Source organism: Musa acuminata, chromosome BXJ1-3 (assembly GCF_036884655.1).
Source record: "Musa acuminata AAA Group cultivar baxijiao chromosome BXJ1-3, Cavendish_Baxijiao_AAA, whole genome shotgun sequence".
NCBI classification, from domain to species: Eukaryota; Viridiplantae; Streptophyta; class Magnoliopsida; order Zingiberales; family Musaceae; genus Musa; species Musa acuminata.
Window position 1 is genome coordinate 38011264 of NC_088329.1, and position 18130 is coordinate 38029393.

At 51.4% G+C, this 18130-nt stretch overlaps 1 protein-coding gene across 1 annotated transcript; it reads right to left on the reverse strand.

Moving 5' to 3' along the window:
- Positions 1-15848: 15848 nt before the first annotated feature.
- Positions 15849-17542, reverse strand: LOC135628152 (uncharacterized). Its single transcript, XM_065134637.1, has one exon. It carries the CDS (start codon positions 17214-17216, stop codon positions 15933-15935), a length of 1284 nt encoding a protein of 427 aa, XP_064990709.1. The 5' UTR covers positions 17217-17542; the 3' UTR covers positions 15849-15932.
- Between the last annotated feature and the right edge of the window lie 588 nt (positions 17543-18130).

The following is an 18130-nucleotide window of genomic DNA, read 5'->3' on the forward strand; positions in this document are numbered from 1 at the left end:
GTCTTCCCTTTTCAGCTTTTTCGTATTCTACCAGTCTGGGAGTCCAAACGCTTCTCTGGAAAAGGTTCAGAGAAAGAAGAAAAGCGTAAAAACAGACTCATGTCAGGGGGACCGCTGTCTCCATCTTATTATTTGACAGATGAAGTGTGTGAGGTTTTAGAGTAGAGGCCATGGATTGTCCTTCCACTGCCGCTTCATTTTGTAATCAGTGCCTTTCTCGTATATGATGTGTACTCATCTAGTGTACATGACGATGTTACGTTACGTGATTAGTTACACGGACCACTCGCATTGGTAGGCCCAACTAGCGATGGAGCATAGCATAACGCACCAGCAGGTTTGGATAGATGGCATACGTGCCAAACATTAATTGACCATATATTAAGAATTATAATAATGAGATAAAAAATTTTATATATAAATAAATACAAGCAGTCAATATTGATTTTTATATGAATATTATTCATTTCCGTGTCATAGTTGTTCATCTTAATAAATTTTTAGATTTATATGTAGTAAAGAACTCCTTCCGTATGTAATATGATAAGAAGTATATGTATCAATTATATTCTTAGATTTTAATATTTTTTTATTCTCTAAGATAAGTGTCTGTGAATCAATCTAAGATATTAATGATTTTTTTTTTCTCAACTCCTCATTCAATGTATTAATTCTTGTAATGTCTTTTCCCACTAAATCTTTTTTTGATCTTGACTTGCTTCTACCCATAACGTAAATCGCTTATATCCTTGGATTTTAATATTTTCTCTATTCTCTAAGATAAGTGTCTGTGAATCAATCTAATATGTTAATAAATTCTTTTTCTTAATTTTTCATTCAACAAACTACTTGTTACTTGACTCATAGTGACAACACCATCTGGTGTAGAATTACTGAGGGAAACCACTAGTGTCTCCCAACTTTCTAGCAATAAATTGAAAAGTAACAATGCTTGTAACTCATTATTAAGAGACATTTTCATAGAGGATAATTGGTCAGTGATACTCTACATTTCATTCAAATGCTTAGTAATAAAAAATATCATATTTATATTTCAGGTTCATAAGTTTTCTAATCAAGAAAGCTTTATTGTTAGTCATTTTTCTTTCATAAAGACTTTCCAAATTTTTCGAAGGAAGTACGTGGAACTTTCAGTAGAAAAATGGTGAAATGCACTGTTATCAAGTCACCATCGAATAAACCCGATTATTTTTCAATCTAACCTCTTCCACTCAGCATCTGTTATAATTGTGGCCTTTGCATTATCCCCTTACAAAGGTCCATATAATTTTTTACAATATAAGAGATCTTTCATTTTTTGTTTTCATATCATCCAATTATTTCCATTCAAACTAATTATACGAAAAATACTACCGGCCTTCAAGTTCAAATACAAAAATTAAATCATTAAAACCTTGCTCTGATACTAGTTGATGAGATAAAAAGAGAACTTTATATAAGAATAAATATAAGTAGATCATAATACACAATATTAATTAAATTAAATAAAAATCATAATTAAATAGGACACCAAGATAAAAAGAGAACTTTATATAAGAACAAATACAAGCACGCAAGCTAGAGAAAATCTTGATGTCATATTTGATTATGATTTTTATTTAATTCTGCTATGTCTTATGGTCTGTTTGTATTTACTCATATGCAAACTTCTTTTTTTATCCCATCAACTAGTATCAAAGCAAGGTTTTGGTAATTTAAATTTTGTGTTCGAACATAGAGGCTGGTAGTGTCTCTCACATGATTAGCTTAGTGGAAACAATTTGATGATATGAAAACCAAGAATGGAAAATCTCTTATATTACAAAATTTTATATACACATTTGCAAGGGAATAGTGCAAAGCTCATAACTATGATAGATGATGAGTGGAAGAGATTAGATAAAAAAACAATCAGGTTTCTTCGGTAGTGGCTCAATGATAGTGTATTTCACCGTATTTCCATTGAAAGTTATCCATACTCTCTTTAGAAAAAGTTAAAATATCTCTATGAAAGAAAAAAGACTAGCAACAAAGCTTTTTCGATCAAAAAACTTGTGAACCTAAAATATAAAGAGAGCGTTTCTATTACTAAGCATTTGAATAAAATGCAAAGTATCACTAACTAGTTATTCTCTATGAAAATATCTCTTGACGATGAGTTATATGCATTGTTACTTCTTAATTCATTGTTAGAAGTTTGGAGATACTAGTGGTTTCCCTTAGTAATTCTACACCAGATGTTGTTGTCACTATGAGTAAAGTAACAAGCAATTTATTAAATGAGGAGTTGAGAAGAAAGAATTCAGCAACATCTCATATTGATTCACAAGCACTTATCTCAGAAAACAAAGGAAGGTTAAAATCTAAGGATACAAGTGATTCACGCATAGGTAGAAGCAAGTCAAGATCAAGAAAAAATATTGTTTACTATAATTATGGTGAGAATGTACATTACAAGAATCAATATAAACAACCGAGCAAGAAAAAAGAAAAAGAAGTAGAGCCTACAGAATCAAAAGATAAACCATAGTAGGTCGTAACATATGCAAATAAATACAACTTTATATATGAACAAATATAAGCAAGCCAAAACACACAATGGAATTAAATAGAAATCATAATCAAATAGGACACCAAGATTTTTATATGAAAAATCCCTCCAACGTGAAGGTTAAAAACCACAAGTCAAGTTAGAAAAAATCCACTATAAGAATAATGAATATATAAATCTCATTGTCTCTTACCCAAAACTTAAGCAATAATCATAAAAGAATAATTATGATACAAAGACTATGTTACTATGCATAATATCTAAAATCTCCTCAAGTGGTCACAATAAGAATCTATTATAAATCTGATATAATCGGAGATGAGAATACTGCATGGATGATTGAGATCAGCCTCTATATTATCCTTATCTTCTTTCATTTCCTTCTCTTATTTTTCTGCCCTCAACTGTCACTATTGCTTCTCTCTTTTTCACAATATCCGTTGCCCTCTTTTTTACCCTAACCGCTACACCTCTTGGTTAAAAGAGTTAGAGTTTAGGTTAAAAGAGAATGAGTTTTAATAGTCGTAAGCTATAAGTTATTAAAGGCCACTATGGGCTGAACTAATGGGCCATGTGCCCAACATATTTTCTTGGGTCTAATTTTATGGAGCTTAAATTATTATCTTAAAATTTTTAAGATAAAATTAATAATAATATATTCAACATATTTTTATAGGTTAATATAAGTTTTAATTCATTTTTGATATAAGACTAAATCAATGATGTTTTAATTGAAGCTATGGTTTGATTGAACGAAAATGAGTCACACCACGAATGATAGACATAAACAATGAGTGAATCATCTCGTATAAAAAAAATAAAATTTTGAACCCTTAAAAGTAAGAACGAAAAATAATTATCTAAACATGAATTAAAAAATATATTAGAAATATTCAGATAAAAAAAGATGGATAGAGAGGATAGTTTGGTTTAAATCTCGTATTTTTATGGATCATATGAATCAAGATGGATAATTATCTATTCATCATATTTTTATGGATCGAGATAGATCTCGTATCTCTAAGAATTAAAAGAATAGAGTTATAGATAATATGTTTGGTTCATAATCTAATAACTTAAATTTTAAAGTTCAATTGATACATGACATTATACAAATAAGTTTCACTCAAATTCATCGCTAATATTAAATTTATGAATTAACATAATAGTCCAATGGTATTCATCATTAACATGTTACATATATTACTAATTTGATTTAGGTTCGAAGAAAATTATTGTGACACTCAAGGTTCGATATACATAAAGTGTACCGCTCGATATGAGTGGGTGGTACATATCGATCCGACAAAGGATCGATATGGGCGATACATCGGTATACCCTAGTGTTATGGTAAATAACTTTCGGGCCGCGACTTTGGGGCTGACGCGGCTGGTTCTGGGTTCCAAATGTCTGGAATTAGAGGTGTCCCCCTTTATCGGGCTTGAGGTGGCGGATGCGGAGGATCTTGCTCGAGGAGTCCGCCTGGGCGAGCCGGGTTGACGGAGGCTGGGTACCTGCACACAGGTCGGGTCGGTGGCTCGGCCCGACCCCTCCGACGATCAAGTCAGCGGAAGGGAATGTTCTCTTGGTTGAGAGAGAGAGAGAGAGAGTCCTTTCCCCCCCCCCCCCCTGTGTGGACCCGGGGGCGGTATTTATAAGGGGGGTTGATGTTACCTGATGGGCCATCCTGCCAGAACAGGACCGTACCTCTGACGACGTCTGTTGCCGCTGTGGGCGTTGCGTGGAGAGCCGAGCTGCCGCAGGGTATGGGGGTGTCAGCTGGCGCCTCTGCCTGCCTCGGCCGGCTGCGAAGGGTCAGCCGAGGGGGTTGTTCGGGTACGGTGGGTATGGGCGTGCGTCGCGTCGTCGTTAATGCTATTTCCGTGGCAGAGCGCCGTACCGGGCGTCCGACGTGGGGGGGGGGGGGGGGGGGGTGTATTACGTCAAATTTGGGGTGTTACGTCAAAGTCAATTCTTTACCCTTATCATATGCCCCCCCCGAAAGGAGCTATGCATTAGCTTTGTGCATAAGGAGTTCGATGCATGGCTCCCTGCTTCAACGTGCTGCTCAGGTGGGTTTGAGAGGGGTCAGTCTAGGGGTCATTAAGGCCGAAGAGTATCAGGAGGTACTGCACAGGCGGTGCGATCGCGCTAGGGTGACTGAGGAGATGCGAAGTTAAGGACCGAGGAACACAACGAGGGCGGGGTGACCGCGCCGGTGGGACTCGGGGTGGCGCAGAGCCGGAGGGCCGAGGAGCACAATGCCGGCGGGGTGACCGCGCTGGTGTGACTCGGGGTGGCGCAGAGTCGGAGAGCCGAGGAGCACAACGCAGGCGGGGTGACCGCGCTGGTGTGACTCGGGGTGGCGCAGAGCCGGAGAGCCGAGGAGCACAGCGCAGGCGGGGTGACCGCGCTGGTGTGACTCGGGGTGGCGCAGAGCCGGAGAGCCGAGGAGCACAGTGCAGGCGGGGTGACCGCGCTGGTGTGACTCGGGGTGGCGCAGAGCCGGAGAGCCGAGGAGCACAACGCAGGCGGGGTGACCGCGCTGGTGTGACTCGGGGTGGCGCAGAGCCGGAGAGCCGAGGAGCACAACGCAGGCGGGGTGACCGCGCTGGTGTGACTCGAGGTGGCGCAGAGCCGGAGAGCCGAGGAGCACAGCGCAGGCGGGGTGACCGCGCTGGTGTGACTCGGGGTGGCTCGACCGAGGCGCTCGGTGTAGGTGGGCGGCGACCGAGGTGATGGCCCTGGGCGTAACGTGACCGAAGCGATACTTGACTTTCGGTTATCGTTCGGCCATTTTGACCGCTGAGCGGGCGTGGGCAGCCGGACGGCCTTTTGCCTGGGGAAGGTCAAAGGGCCATGCCTTTTGGGCGTCGTCGGTTTTCGAGGTTGATGTGATTGGGGGCTCCGTACTTCGCACCGTGCGGCAATTAAGAGCCTCCCCGGCCGAAGTTATGGCGATGCGACTTTTGCATCTTCGCAGCGCGGTTCAGGAGGGGAAAGGTCGTCGTTTCGACGGGAAACAGGCTATAAGTAGTGCTCCGTCCGTCCCTTTCACCTCTTGGTACCTGCTTTTGCTTCAATCCCTTCCTTGGGTGTCCTAGCCCGGTACTTCTTCAGCCGCCCTTCCTTCCCAAAAGCTTCGGTAAGGATGGCTTCCCCTCCTTCGTCCTCTCCTTCTCCGCCTCCTCTTTCTGGTGCTGCCGGTGAAGAGGTGGCGTTGGCGAGCTCCCGCTCGTCGTCCGAGGAAAGGGCCACCAAGGCCCTCGAATCGCTTATGTGGCCGCATGACCTCGACTCCACCGTGAGCGAGTCGTCGCTCGGCCTTCTCCGGTACCGTTACAGTGTCCCGGCGGAGTTCACACTTATTGCCCCTGAGCCGGGGCAGCAGGCGTATGACCCTATACCCAAGGGCTTTGCCCTAACAGTAGATGCCCTTGAGGTCGGGTTGCGCCTTCCGTTCCACCCCGTCATTACTGCCTGCGTCGCGTGGTGGCGCATTTCTCCTTCTCAGATGGCGCCGAATTCTTGGCGCTATCTGGTGGCGTTCCTCAGGGAATGCTACTACGCCCAGATTACTCCGAGTCGGTCCTTTTTCCTCTCCTGTTTCCGTCTATCCAGAGGGTCGGGGGGCTATTATTTGTCCGCCCGACCGGGTTTCCGTGTCAGTGGGGCTCCTTCCAGCAACAAGGGGTGGAAGGAGCGTTACTTCTACGTCTGCCATCCGAACAGTTGGAGCTTCTGGCTCCGATGGGCGGCGCGCGCAGTCGATAATACTGCCCCGGCCTTAGACAAGGCGGAGCTCCGGGCCCTTCGAAGATTGAAGGAGATCCTCCCTTCTTCCAGAGTCATCCGAAAGATGACCAAGGCGTGGTTGGTCGAGGCGGGCTTGAGCCCCGTACCTCGAGGTATGCCCTGAGGAGGTGGTAGTGGGTCTTCCAGTTTTGTTTTTCTTTTTTAGGATATTGACCGCGGTCGTGGTGTTTGTGCAGAGATGGTGAATCTTGCTATGGTGCGCGGAGGACGTCTTTCGTCTGCCGTATCTCCGCGACGCCAGGTCGGCCCGAGCATCGGCACTAGGGAGGCGCCAGTAGACCTCGTGGACGTTCGTCCTCAAAAGAAGGCGAAGGTTTCAGCGCCGAAGAAACCGAATCCCCCAAGGGCTCAGGAGAGCGCAGAGGCGGCGGAGTCAGGCTCGCACGATAGGCGGGGAGGGCGAGGTTGGGGCGAGGCAGGCTCGAGCAGCATGGTTGCAGGGAAGGCGCCTCGAGAGCCCTCGATCCGGGACTTGTGTCGCCTTCCCGCGGGGCCGCCGAATGACTTCTACCATGCGCTCCTGATGGGCGAGCTTTCTGAGGGCCAACCCTCTGACCGGTTGGTAGCCCGCTGGGGGGGGCTGACCTGCGGGACCCGGGTGTGGGCTGACGGGGAGACCGCGACCGCGTTCGTCCGAGGGGGGCTGCACCCTGATCTGGCCCGCGTGATGTATACTCTGCCGTCCGACGTCCTGCTCTGGAAGTCGGTGAAGTCGCTGTTGTGGGTAAGTGTCCCGCTGCTGGCTTCCTACTTGTGGCGCTCCGGGGGATCGTTCTGACTTTCTTCTTGCAGGGCCAGCACTACGCGATGGCACTGGCAGACCGCGTTCGCGATGCGGGTCGGGCCCTAGGAATTTTGTGCGAGCGCAATGCCGAGTTGCGCAAGCAGCTCGAGGAGGTTCGGGCCGGGGCGGCTCCGGAGGCGGTTGCAGCGGCCGAGCAGCGCTCCTCAGAGCTCGAAGCGGAGGCGACGCGTCTCCGGGCTGAGGCGGCGATGGCCGACAAGCGCGTGTCGTCGTTGGAGGCCGAGGTCCTTCGCTTAAGGTCCGAGGCGAAGGTGGCCGAGGAAGAGCAAAGCGATCTCCGGGGACTTTTGGAGGGAGCTCAGTCCGAGGCTCGTCTGGCCCGAGGCGAGGCAGCCGTCCTGACCCAGCGACTGGAGGACGCACTGGCTGACATGAAGGGGGCTTCCGACGCCCTGGTGGCCGAGCGGGAGCGGCGGCCTGCGAAGGAGAAGGAAATAATCGAGGCCTATAAACAGTCCCCGGGCTTCCAGCTCGGGCTGGCTCGGTCGGGGCAAGTTACCTATGAGTACGGGTGCCGGATCGCCCTTGGCCGGTTCCAAACGAGCCATCCCGGGCTGGAAGTGGAGACGGATCCGTTTGTCTCGCATCCTGAGGATTTGGATGTGGACATGCCGGAGGAAGTTCCCTTTAATGATGGCATGGGAGGATCAGACGGTTAAGGTGGCCCGGAGGTCAGCTCAACCGAGCAGTTTCTGTACTTTGTACTTTTTGTGACCTTCGGGTCTGGCTTCGGTTGTAACACCTTGCCTTATAAAGAAAACTTCGTTCCAAGACGTCTTTCTGCTTTGAAAGTTGAGTCTTGTAATCCCATGCTTCGTGGATAAAAGCGTCTTTTAAGCTCCGGAAATTGAATTGCGCAAATTCGACTTGGGAGCCGGGGCATTGGCCTCAGACGAAGAACTTCTTAAGGTTCTGGACGTTCCATGTCCTCGGCATAGAGGAACTGTCCATCGTGGTGAGTCGATAAGTACCTGGTCGAACCACGCCGGTAACCCGGTAAGGTCCCTCCCACTTGGGAGCCAGGTTCCCCCTCGCCCGAGTTGGGTCGCTGACTTCGGCTCTTCGTAGGACTAGATCGCCTAACCTGACTGGCCTGGGTCGCACCCTTCTGTTGTAGACCCTTGCGACGGCTCTCTGGTAAGAGAGGGCTTTCAGGTGTGCGTCAGTACGTCGCTCCTCGAGTACGTCGAGGTTGGCGCGAAGTCCCTGGTTCGAGACCTCCTGGTCATAGTTCCTCGTTCAAAGCGTGGCGACAGTCATCTCGGGCGGTAGGACGGCCTCAGTTCCGAAAGCCAAGCTATAGGGGGATTCTCCGGTCGCGGCCTTGGGGGTGGTGCGCAGCGACCATAGCACGCTAGGGAGCTCGTCCGCCCAGGTCGATCGGGCCGCGGATACTCTTTTTCTGAGGCCATCCAGGATAGATCGGTTGGTCACCTCGGCCAACCCGTTCGTTTGAGGATGGGCTACCGAATTGAACCTCAGTTGAATGCCATGACCGGCGCAGAACTCCTGGAACCTCGTGCCGGCGAACTGTGGTCCGTTGTTGGTGACGATGGCTCTGGGCAACCCGAACCGGGTCACAAGGTTTTTCCAGATAAATTTCTCCATTTGGTGTTCCGTCGTTGTAGCCAGCGGCTCGGCCTCGACCCACTTCGTGAAGTAATCTACTCACACGATTATATACTTCCGCTGTCCAGAGGCCGGTGGAAAGGAGCCGAGGAGGTCCAGTCCCAACTGGGCGAATGGCCATGCGTAGTCGATGGGACTGAGGGGGACCGCAGGTTGTCGTGGCGCGCGGGCGTGTTGCTGGCACGAGCTGCACCGCTGCACGTAAGCTTTTGCGTCTCGACACATGGTTGGCCAATAGTAGCCTTGGCGAAGTATCTTGTGCGCCAGGGTCCGCCCGCCAATGTGTTCGCCGCAGATCCCCTCGTGAGTTTCAGCCAGGACGGTCTGGGCTTCGTCAGGCTCCAAACACCTCAGGAGGGGGTAGGTGAAGGATCGTCTGTACAGCCGGCCACTTTCCTCGGTGTACCAAGCATGTGTGCGGCGTAGACGCCGAGCTGCGACTTCGTCGAGGGGGAGGGCTCCATCTCGCTTGAAGCGCAGTAGCTCTTGCACCCACGTGGTCGGCGTACTGCCTGGGGCCGTGGTAGCTACCTCAATGGCGCGAGCGGGAAGCTCCTCTATCTCTGACCACGCTTCGGGGGTTCGTCTCGACGCCAGCTTAGCGAGCGCGTCGGCCCGTGCGTTCTCCTCCCTCGGAATGTTAGACAATGTAAAGTAAGGGAATTTCGTGGTTAGATCCCTTACCCGCGCCAGATATTTGGCCATGGTTGCGTCACGAGCCTCGTATCCTCCGCTGAGCTGTTCGGCCACGAGTTGCGAGTCAGTGAGGACGTGTATTGCGGCCACCTGCATCTCGAGGGCCAGCCTCAATCCGGCTATGAGGGCTTCGTACTCCGCCTCATTGTTGGTGGCTTTAAACTCGAAGCGGAGGGAGCGCTCGAATGAGCGTCCAGTTCGCTCGAGGTCTTTGCCCACCCGAGCTAGCTCCACGATGAAGTCGGCTACCGCCTGGGCCTTGATGGCGGTCCTGGCTACGTAGCTGATGTCATGCTCACCGAGCTCCACCGCCCATCGGAGAAGCCGACCTGCAACATCGAACTTTGTTAAGTTCTGCCGGAGAGGTTGGTCGGTGACGACTTCCACCGAGTGTGCCTGGAAGTAGGGGCGCAACTTCCGGACTGAGAGCACCAGGGCGAGTGCGAATTTTTCTATCGGCGGGTAACGCTCCTCGGGTCCACTCAGGACGTGGCTGACGTAGTAGATCGGGAGCTGTGCGCCGGAGATTTCCTTGACGAGGACGGAGCTAACCGCGTACGGGGAGGCCGCCAGATAGAGCCCCAGCTTTTCGCCGGGGAAGACAGTGGCGAGTCGAGGGAGGGTGGCCAAGTGCTGCTTCATCTGTTTCAAAGCCTCCTTGCATTCCGACGTCCATTGGAAGTTTTTTGGGTCTTTGAGCGCCTTGAAGAAAGGGAGGCAGCGATCGCCCGATCGGGCGAGGAAGCGAGACAGGGCGACGAGTCTGCCGTTGAGTCGCTGCAGGTCTTTAACTGTCCGGGGGGACTGCATATCGATTATTGCCTGTACTTTCTCTGGGTTGGCGTCGATTCCTCTCTGGTGTATAATGAACCCCAGGAATTTCCCGGAGGTGACGCCGAAAGCGCACTTCGTGGGGTTGAGCCGCATGCCGAACTTGCGTAGTGTGTCGAAGGCCTCGGCTAGGTCGGCAAGGTGTGTCCCGGCCTCTCTGCTTTTCACAACCATGTCGTCCACGTAGACTTTCATTTTCCTCCCGATTTGGGGGGCAAACATCTTGTTTACTGTCCTCTGATATGTAGCTCCGGCATTTTTCAACCCGAACGGCATGACCCTGTAAAAGTATATCACTTGATCGGTGAGGAAAGCCGTGTGTTCCCTGTCTTCTGGCGCCATTCTGATCTGATTGTATCCTGAATAGGCGTCCATGAAAGAGAGGCGCGCGTGCCCTGCTGTTGCGTCAACCAGCTGGTCGATCCTCGGGAGGGGGTAGCAGTCTTTAGGACACGCACTGTTGAGACTAGTGTAGTCAACACACATCCTCCAGCTTCCATTGTGTTTTTTCACGAGAACTACATTGGACAACCACTGAGGATACTTGGCCTCTTCTATGAAGCCTGCCGCCAAGAGTCGGCCCACCTCCTCTTGTATGGCACGTTGCCGGTCAGGTGCGTGGCGACGGGGTTTTTGCTTTACCGGTCGGGCGTCAGGTGGGATGTTGAGATGATGCTCCGCGACCATGGGGTCGACTCCCTTCATGTCCGATGGGGACCAGGCGAAGATGTCGGCATTCTCCCGTAGAAGGCCGACGAGCTGTTCCAGTTCTCGCTCGGGTAGCTCTGAGCCGACCTTGACCGTTTGATCCGGCCGTGATCCCGTAAGGGGATGTCAGTAGTGGATCCCCTCGGCCCAGGGTGAGGGGCCGGCCTCTTTGCCTCCCGGGGATCTTCTAGAGGCGATTCTCCCCTGGCCCTTTTGCCCAATGAGACGGAGGTAAGGTAGCAGCGCCTGGACTCTTGGGGGCTTCCGGTGACTTCCCCGACCCCCTCCCGAGTCGGGAACTTGACGGTCCGGTAGTAGGTCGAGACGACGGCTCTGACCTTGTTGAGGGTTGGCCGGCCAAGTATGGCGTTATAAGCGGTGGGAAGGTCGACTACCAGAAAGGTGGTCATGACCGTCTTTGATTTCGGCGGGGTTCCCAGAGTCAGAGGGAGGGTAATGGCTCCCAGAGGCGATATCGAATCTCCCGTGAAGCCGGTGAGTGCCGAACACATAGGGCTTAAATTTTCCCTGGCTAGGGCCAGCTTCTGGAAGGCGCCAAAGTAGAGTATGTCGGCCGAGCTCCCCGTGTCGACCATGATTCTTTTTACTTGCGCGTTGGCTACCCTGACCGATATTACCAATGCGTCGTCGTGGTGGGGTCGCTCAGCGGCTCCGGTTGGGAAGGTGATCTCGGGCTCAGGCTCACGTCCCGAGGCTTCGTCGGGGGCGGCCCGAGCGTAGGCCTTCCTGCCCGACATAGAACTTCCTCCGGATGCGGGGCCCCCGGCTATGACATCGATGTGTCGCTCAACAGGGCCCTCCGGACGAGGAGACTGCTCTTTGCTCGGCCGGAGGTACTGGCCGAGATGGCCTCTGAGGATGAGCTCCTCGATTTGTCTTTTCAGCTCGTAACACTGCTCCGTGTCATGCCCGTGCTGTCGATGAAATCGGCAGTACTTTGAGCGATCTGCGAGCTCTCGCGGGTTCTTCATGGGGTGGGGGTCCCTGAGCAGCCCCTTCCCCTTTTCATGTAGGAATATCTCCGTCCGGGAAGAGTTCAGGGCGGGAAGAGGGGGCCTGGGGTCAGGCCTGTCCAGCTTTCGCCGGGAGGTGGTGGGTTGCTGCTGTCGGGGCGGCTCCGACTTGACCTTTCTGTGTTCTTCTCGCTTTCCCATCATCCAGGTTTCTGCGGCAATGAACTGGCTGGCCCGTTGGAGCATCTCAGGGACCGCGACGGGGGGTCTCTCCACAAGCGACCAGAAGAACCTGGAGGGCCGCAGACCAGTCATAAAGGCCTGCATCAAGAGAGAGGGGTGAGCATCCGGTAATCCACGGATTTGCGTCGTAAACCGGTTCACAAAGTGAGAAAGGGGCTCGTCCTCCTTCTGGTTGAGCCCTAGGAGCAACGCCATGGATGGCTTCGGTCGGGCGTACGCTAGGAAGTTAAGCTCAAAATCCTTGTCGAGCTGGTCGAAGGAGGCGACGGTTCCTGACTTCAGGCCGCTGTACCATGCGCGGGCTGGTCCTCGCAAGGTCGTCGGGAACGCCCGGCACATCAGGGCGTCTGAAGTCCCGAACAGCGCCATCTGGGCCCGAAAAGCGGCCACGTGGTCCGCGGGGTCGGTTGCGCCATCATACGCGTCCAGGGAAGGGAGGCGGAAGTGTGGCGGGATCGCCTGATCCTGTATCTCGGGGGTGAACGGAGATCCTTGGTGTCCGTCCGTCCCGAGTTCTTCTTTCGACTTACGAACCTCCTGCTGTACCTCGTCCAGCCTTTGACTGACGAGGCGCAGCTGGGCCCGTAGGGCGTTCGTCGAATCAGCAGTCGGGGCCTCCGGCTCGGGGCGGCTCGCCGTGTCCTCGGCTTCCCTGCCTCCCGGTCGAGTCGTGGGGTTTCGAGGCGAGCCCGGATGCTCTGGGAGCGGTGCGTGGGTCCGGGCGAGGGTTTCCTGTTGCTGCGAGGGCCTCGTCGTATACGGAGGGGTTTGTTGGGAGACAATGGTCTGCACCATGCTTGTTAGAGTTCGAACCTGGTGGGCGAGGTCATGAAAGGCCTCGGGCGACACTTGCGAGGAGTCGGCGGGCGCGCCGCCAGGGGGAGATAAGCCCGGGTCGTTGAATAGCCGCCAATAGCGTTTCGACACCGCTGCGGGACGTTCATCGCGGGTTTCATCACGCCGTTCCCCTAAGGCGGGGAGCTCCGCATTTGAGGATCCGCCGGGGTAAATTTGATGATCGCTTGACATTTGGATCGGTCCTCCTTCTAGCGCCAATCTGTTATGGTAAATAACTTTCGGGCCGCGACTTTGGGGCTGACGCGGCTGGTTCTGGGCTCCAAATGCCTGGAATTAGAGGTGTCCCCCTTTATCGGGCTTGAGGTGGCGGATGCGGAGGATCTTGCTCGAGGAGTCCGCCTGGGCGAGCCGGGTTGACGGAGGCTGGGTACCTGCACACAGGTCGGGTCGGTGGCTCGGCCCGACCCCTCCGACGATCAAGTCAGCGGAAGGGAATGTTCTCTTGGTTGAGAGAGAGAGAGAGTCATTTCCCCCCCCCCCCTGCCCTGTGTGGACCCGGGGGGGGTATTTATAAGGGGGGTTGATGTTACCTGATGGGCCATCCTGCCAGAACAGGACCGTACCTCTGACGACGTCTGTTGCCGCTGTGGGCGTTGCGTGGAGAGCCGAGCTGCCACAGGGTATGGGGGTGTCAGCTGGCGCCTCTGCCTGCCTCGGCCAGCTGCGAAGGGTCAGCCGAGGGGGTTGTTCGGGTACGGTGGGTATGGGCGTGCGTCGCGTCGTCGTTAATGTTATTTCCGTGGCAGAGCGCCGTACCGGGCGTCCGACGTGGGGGGGGGTGTATTACGTCAAATTTGAGGTGTTACGTCAAAGTCAATTCTTTACCCTTATCACCTAGCGTATCATGTATTGATATACTTGGTACAACTCGATACCTACCTTATTGATAATTGATCGGTATACTGATACAAACTGGTAATATAAACTATGATGACACTGTATCATGGTTCATCGATGAATCTTGTAGAGCGATTATTTAGAGTTCAACAATGATTTGTTATCATTTTGTGTTGTAGATCCGTTGACAATCAACTTTGTGTCACATATCCATAGCCAATCAACTTTGTGTTGTAGATCCGTAGACAATTAACTTTGCCCAGGTAGCCAAACAACTCTTCAGCTATGCCAGTTCAATAAGATGGATCATCTCAGCAATGACCACCTGTTATCACCATTGCTATCGTACCCGTTTTATTTGTTGGAGGAGTCTTATTAATTATTTTCAAGATTCTCGAATTCCCTTTGTTGAGACATATCATAGGACGGAACGAGATTAAGTTTGATGATCTGTGTAAACGTTATTTTTTTTCTTCGAAATAATAAATAGGCTACTACATGTTTTGAGAAAACTTCGTCTTCTCCTTTCTTCTTGATATATTATTACTAGTCATGTTTATTTTTTCCTTGGTGAGAACAAACCCTTCTCCTTCATTGGCATTGGCACAGTAGATTACTTTTAATTATTTATTTTTAATTACTTTTAAATATAAATCACTGATTCAAAATACTTAGATCTAACTAAAAATAGTACATATATCAATCTCTTACCGTTTAATATAAGTTTTAGTTTAGTAGTCTCACGAAGATTTCTTTGATACTATACATAAATAGAAAAATAAATTATTATCACATCAAATCGGGTAGTAATAATTTTATCCATTAAATTTTTTTGAATATTTAAGAGAACCTTTAAAGGTCCATACGTTAATAGATGTGTTCAGCATGTAATATATGCAAAAGCATATGTTTCCAAATTGTTTAGCGTCAAAAGGTCGATTAGTGAAAGCCTAATAATTTCTAATACGAAGTTACTAGAAGAATCGTGAAGCAACGGGATTTCCAAGTACTAAACCTCCAAAAACCGGAATGTACACGTAACAATTATTGTCATGATCGCGACTCATGATGGTGATCATTTGTCCATCTTTCTTGATCATACGTATATCCACTCGTCTCCGAGTCAGATCTTACATTAAATATCATATTTACTTTGCTGATTGCATTATTGGTTGGACACCAGTAAGATTTCAATCTTGATTTCTTTGATGCCGAGATGGATTGTAGAATCTTACAAAGCTGAAGGAAGAAAGATTTTATAGGTGAAGTGATGAATAATCGAACTCCAGATCGAGTAGAGTGTCGAAGATTACATGCCAAAATATGATTTTATTAGTTCGATTTAGGAATCCAGCAACATCCCCACATTGCCTTGTTCAAGAAGCTTACCTTCCGTTCAACTAAACTTTGAATGAGCGCGACTGGTTGCCTTAATGGAAGACCAAAATATTGCAGAGGGGTCTCTCACGACGCCCTCGAGAGCTTCCGGTGGCGATTCCGTCCAAAGAAAGCCCAACGGAGCGGTGGTTTGTCCATCAGGCGAGAGAGCAAGCAGAGAGAGGAAACGGAGTTGAGATTCACGTGCTGGCCAACTACTATGGCTCCACCCGCTGGTGATGGATACCATGCCGATGTCACCTGTGAGCTTCCAGGTGTAGTCTGTGAGAGACAGATTCAGGTCGGCCGGTCGCTCGACTCACATGAAAAAGATTTCGGAGGGCAACTTTGGGACAATGAATTCAGAGTGGCTGCCAATTCCTGCTCTGCTTTGCCCTGCGCTGCTCTGTGCTGTTGTGGACAGAGGTTTTAGTCTTTGGTACATACTATATACGGGTGGGAGAGGGTAAAAAGCAGCGCTGCACCGCACGCCGCAGGACACAATCATACATACACACAGAGGGAAGAATGGGGATATAATTATCGTTGTGATGATCATGCTTGTAATACTCTTCTTGTGGAAAAGCTAAGTTGTTGTCGATGCAATCAATCTGCTTGCTCGCTTGGAGAGGAGGACGAGGAGGAGCAGAGGGAAGGCCAAAGTGACCGGGAGAAGGTGGAGGAGAGGGCGATGCCGGCCATGTTGAGGCCTTTGGTCCCGCAGTCGGGCACGGGGACGCACGCCCACTTCCTTTGAGCTCGGTGGTAGGAGAGCCATGCCAGGCCCCACGACCCCCTGCAGTTGGACATGAGCACGATCCCCACCACCCCTTCTCGCTCCACCACGCACCCCATCATCACCCCGTACGGCCGCCTCCTCAACGCCTCCTCCACCACCGCCGCCGGTGCCGTCGACGTCAGCTCCCACTCACTCCCGATCTCGCTCAGCCCCAGCAGCTGCACGCTCGTCACCACCCGCGCCCGTGTGGTGGCGCTGCTGCCGCCGCCGCCCGCCACATCCGCCGCTGCCGACCGCACCACCGCCACGTTCCCGTCGCCGTACACGTGGAACCGGTCGCTCGTCGTCATCCCCACCGGCGGCCCCCCCTGGAAACCTTCCGGAAACCTCGGCCTGTGAGCGACCGGCGGCGGCCGCTCATCTCTTCCCCCTCCCTTGCCTGCGCACGACAGCACCACGCTCTCGCCCCCGATGTGAACCAGGTTCAGGCATACGTCCCTGCCGCCGACGCTCCCGCCTCCCGTGGCGCCCTCGCTCGCCTGGATCGCGCGCCAGGCGTCCACGTCGGAGCTGTACTCGAAAAGCACGGGGCGGTTGCCGACCATCTCGGCGAAGAGGAAGCGGAAGCGATCGGCGCCGTAGGGGTCGGCCACCAGCTTCAATCCGGCCCGCCTCCACGAGGAAGTGCCGCGCGGCCCGAGCGGGCTGGGCGGAATCCGCCGCACCGCGCGGGTGGCCAGGTTGACCACGAGGAGCTCGCGGCGGCCGTTTGAAGCGAAGAGGAAGAGCCCGCCGGAAGCCGCCAGGAAGTAGAGGTCCTCACCGGGGGGCACAGCCGGCGCGAGGATCCCGGCCACCGGTATATGGAACCACCGGCCGGATCGGTCGTTGAAGCCACGGAGTACGGAGTCGCGGGGGGGCCGCTTCTTGTAGACGAAGAGCCATCCGCCGCCGCGGCCGGAGCGCAGGTTGTACAGGCGGCGGAAGTCACCGCCGGAGACGAGGGAACCGAGGTCCCTGGAGACGGACCGGAGGCGGAAGAGGTCCGGCAGGGCCAGGCGGAAGAAGATCTCCTGGAGGAGCTCCGCCGGGAGGAGGCAGAGGCCAACGGCCGTGGTTGTCATCGCGGGGCCGCGATCGCCGTCGCTCATCTGCCGATTGCAGCGCCGTTGGTTAATTCGAATTGGCGGTGGTGTTGTTGGATTAGCTTCTCAGTAGGAATGGGGATGTTTGGACATCGAGGAATGGGTTTTAGGTGGTGGTGTATTTATATTACGAACAAACAACAAACAACGATAACAACGAGAACAATAACGCCTTCTTCTTCTTCTTCTTCGCATGAATGGAAACGAGAGAACACAACAGGGATTAGTTAATTGTGCTCACACCATCAACAATCGAACCAAAGAAAAAAAGAAGAAGAAAAGTTTATGCGCTTACGATTCACATAAAAATATAGTTGTGCTAACAGAGCATTCCACGTCAAAATTCGTGCGGATGATGTCACGGCATAACTTATGCCTTGGGAACATCGTAGAGACGAAGCAGTTTGTGATGGAAGCAAGAGACTTAATAGAGTCTTATAGGTCCAGAGGAAGGAAGGAAGGAAGGAATCTTCCCCCACAATGATGCGGTTGACCTTCTTTTTCTCCAACTATGGTGTTCGTTCGTGTGCGAGTGCATGCAGCATCAGCTATATAACCTGTGGTTCTAATGCGTTCCATGGCTACAAAACACCGAGTCCGTACAATATCCAAGGGGGGATAATGGCAGCAGGGGGTGAAAGCCTACGGTGTTCTCCACAGGGAACATTAATTAGAATACGCCCCTTGAGCTGCTTTCACTGGTCACCGTGGGCCGCGGTCTGTCTCGATTAAAATCAACGTATATTCTAGTCTACGGAAGGTTTGTCCTCACTCATCGTTGGGATGATCGGATTTTAATGGATTGGAAGCGCTGACAAAGGATGCAACAAGGGACAAATACTAGTGGGTATTTCCATGATCCAGTGCTCTAAATTAAAAGGATAAGTTTAGTAGAGATGATGACAACGCAAGCACGCGCA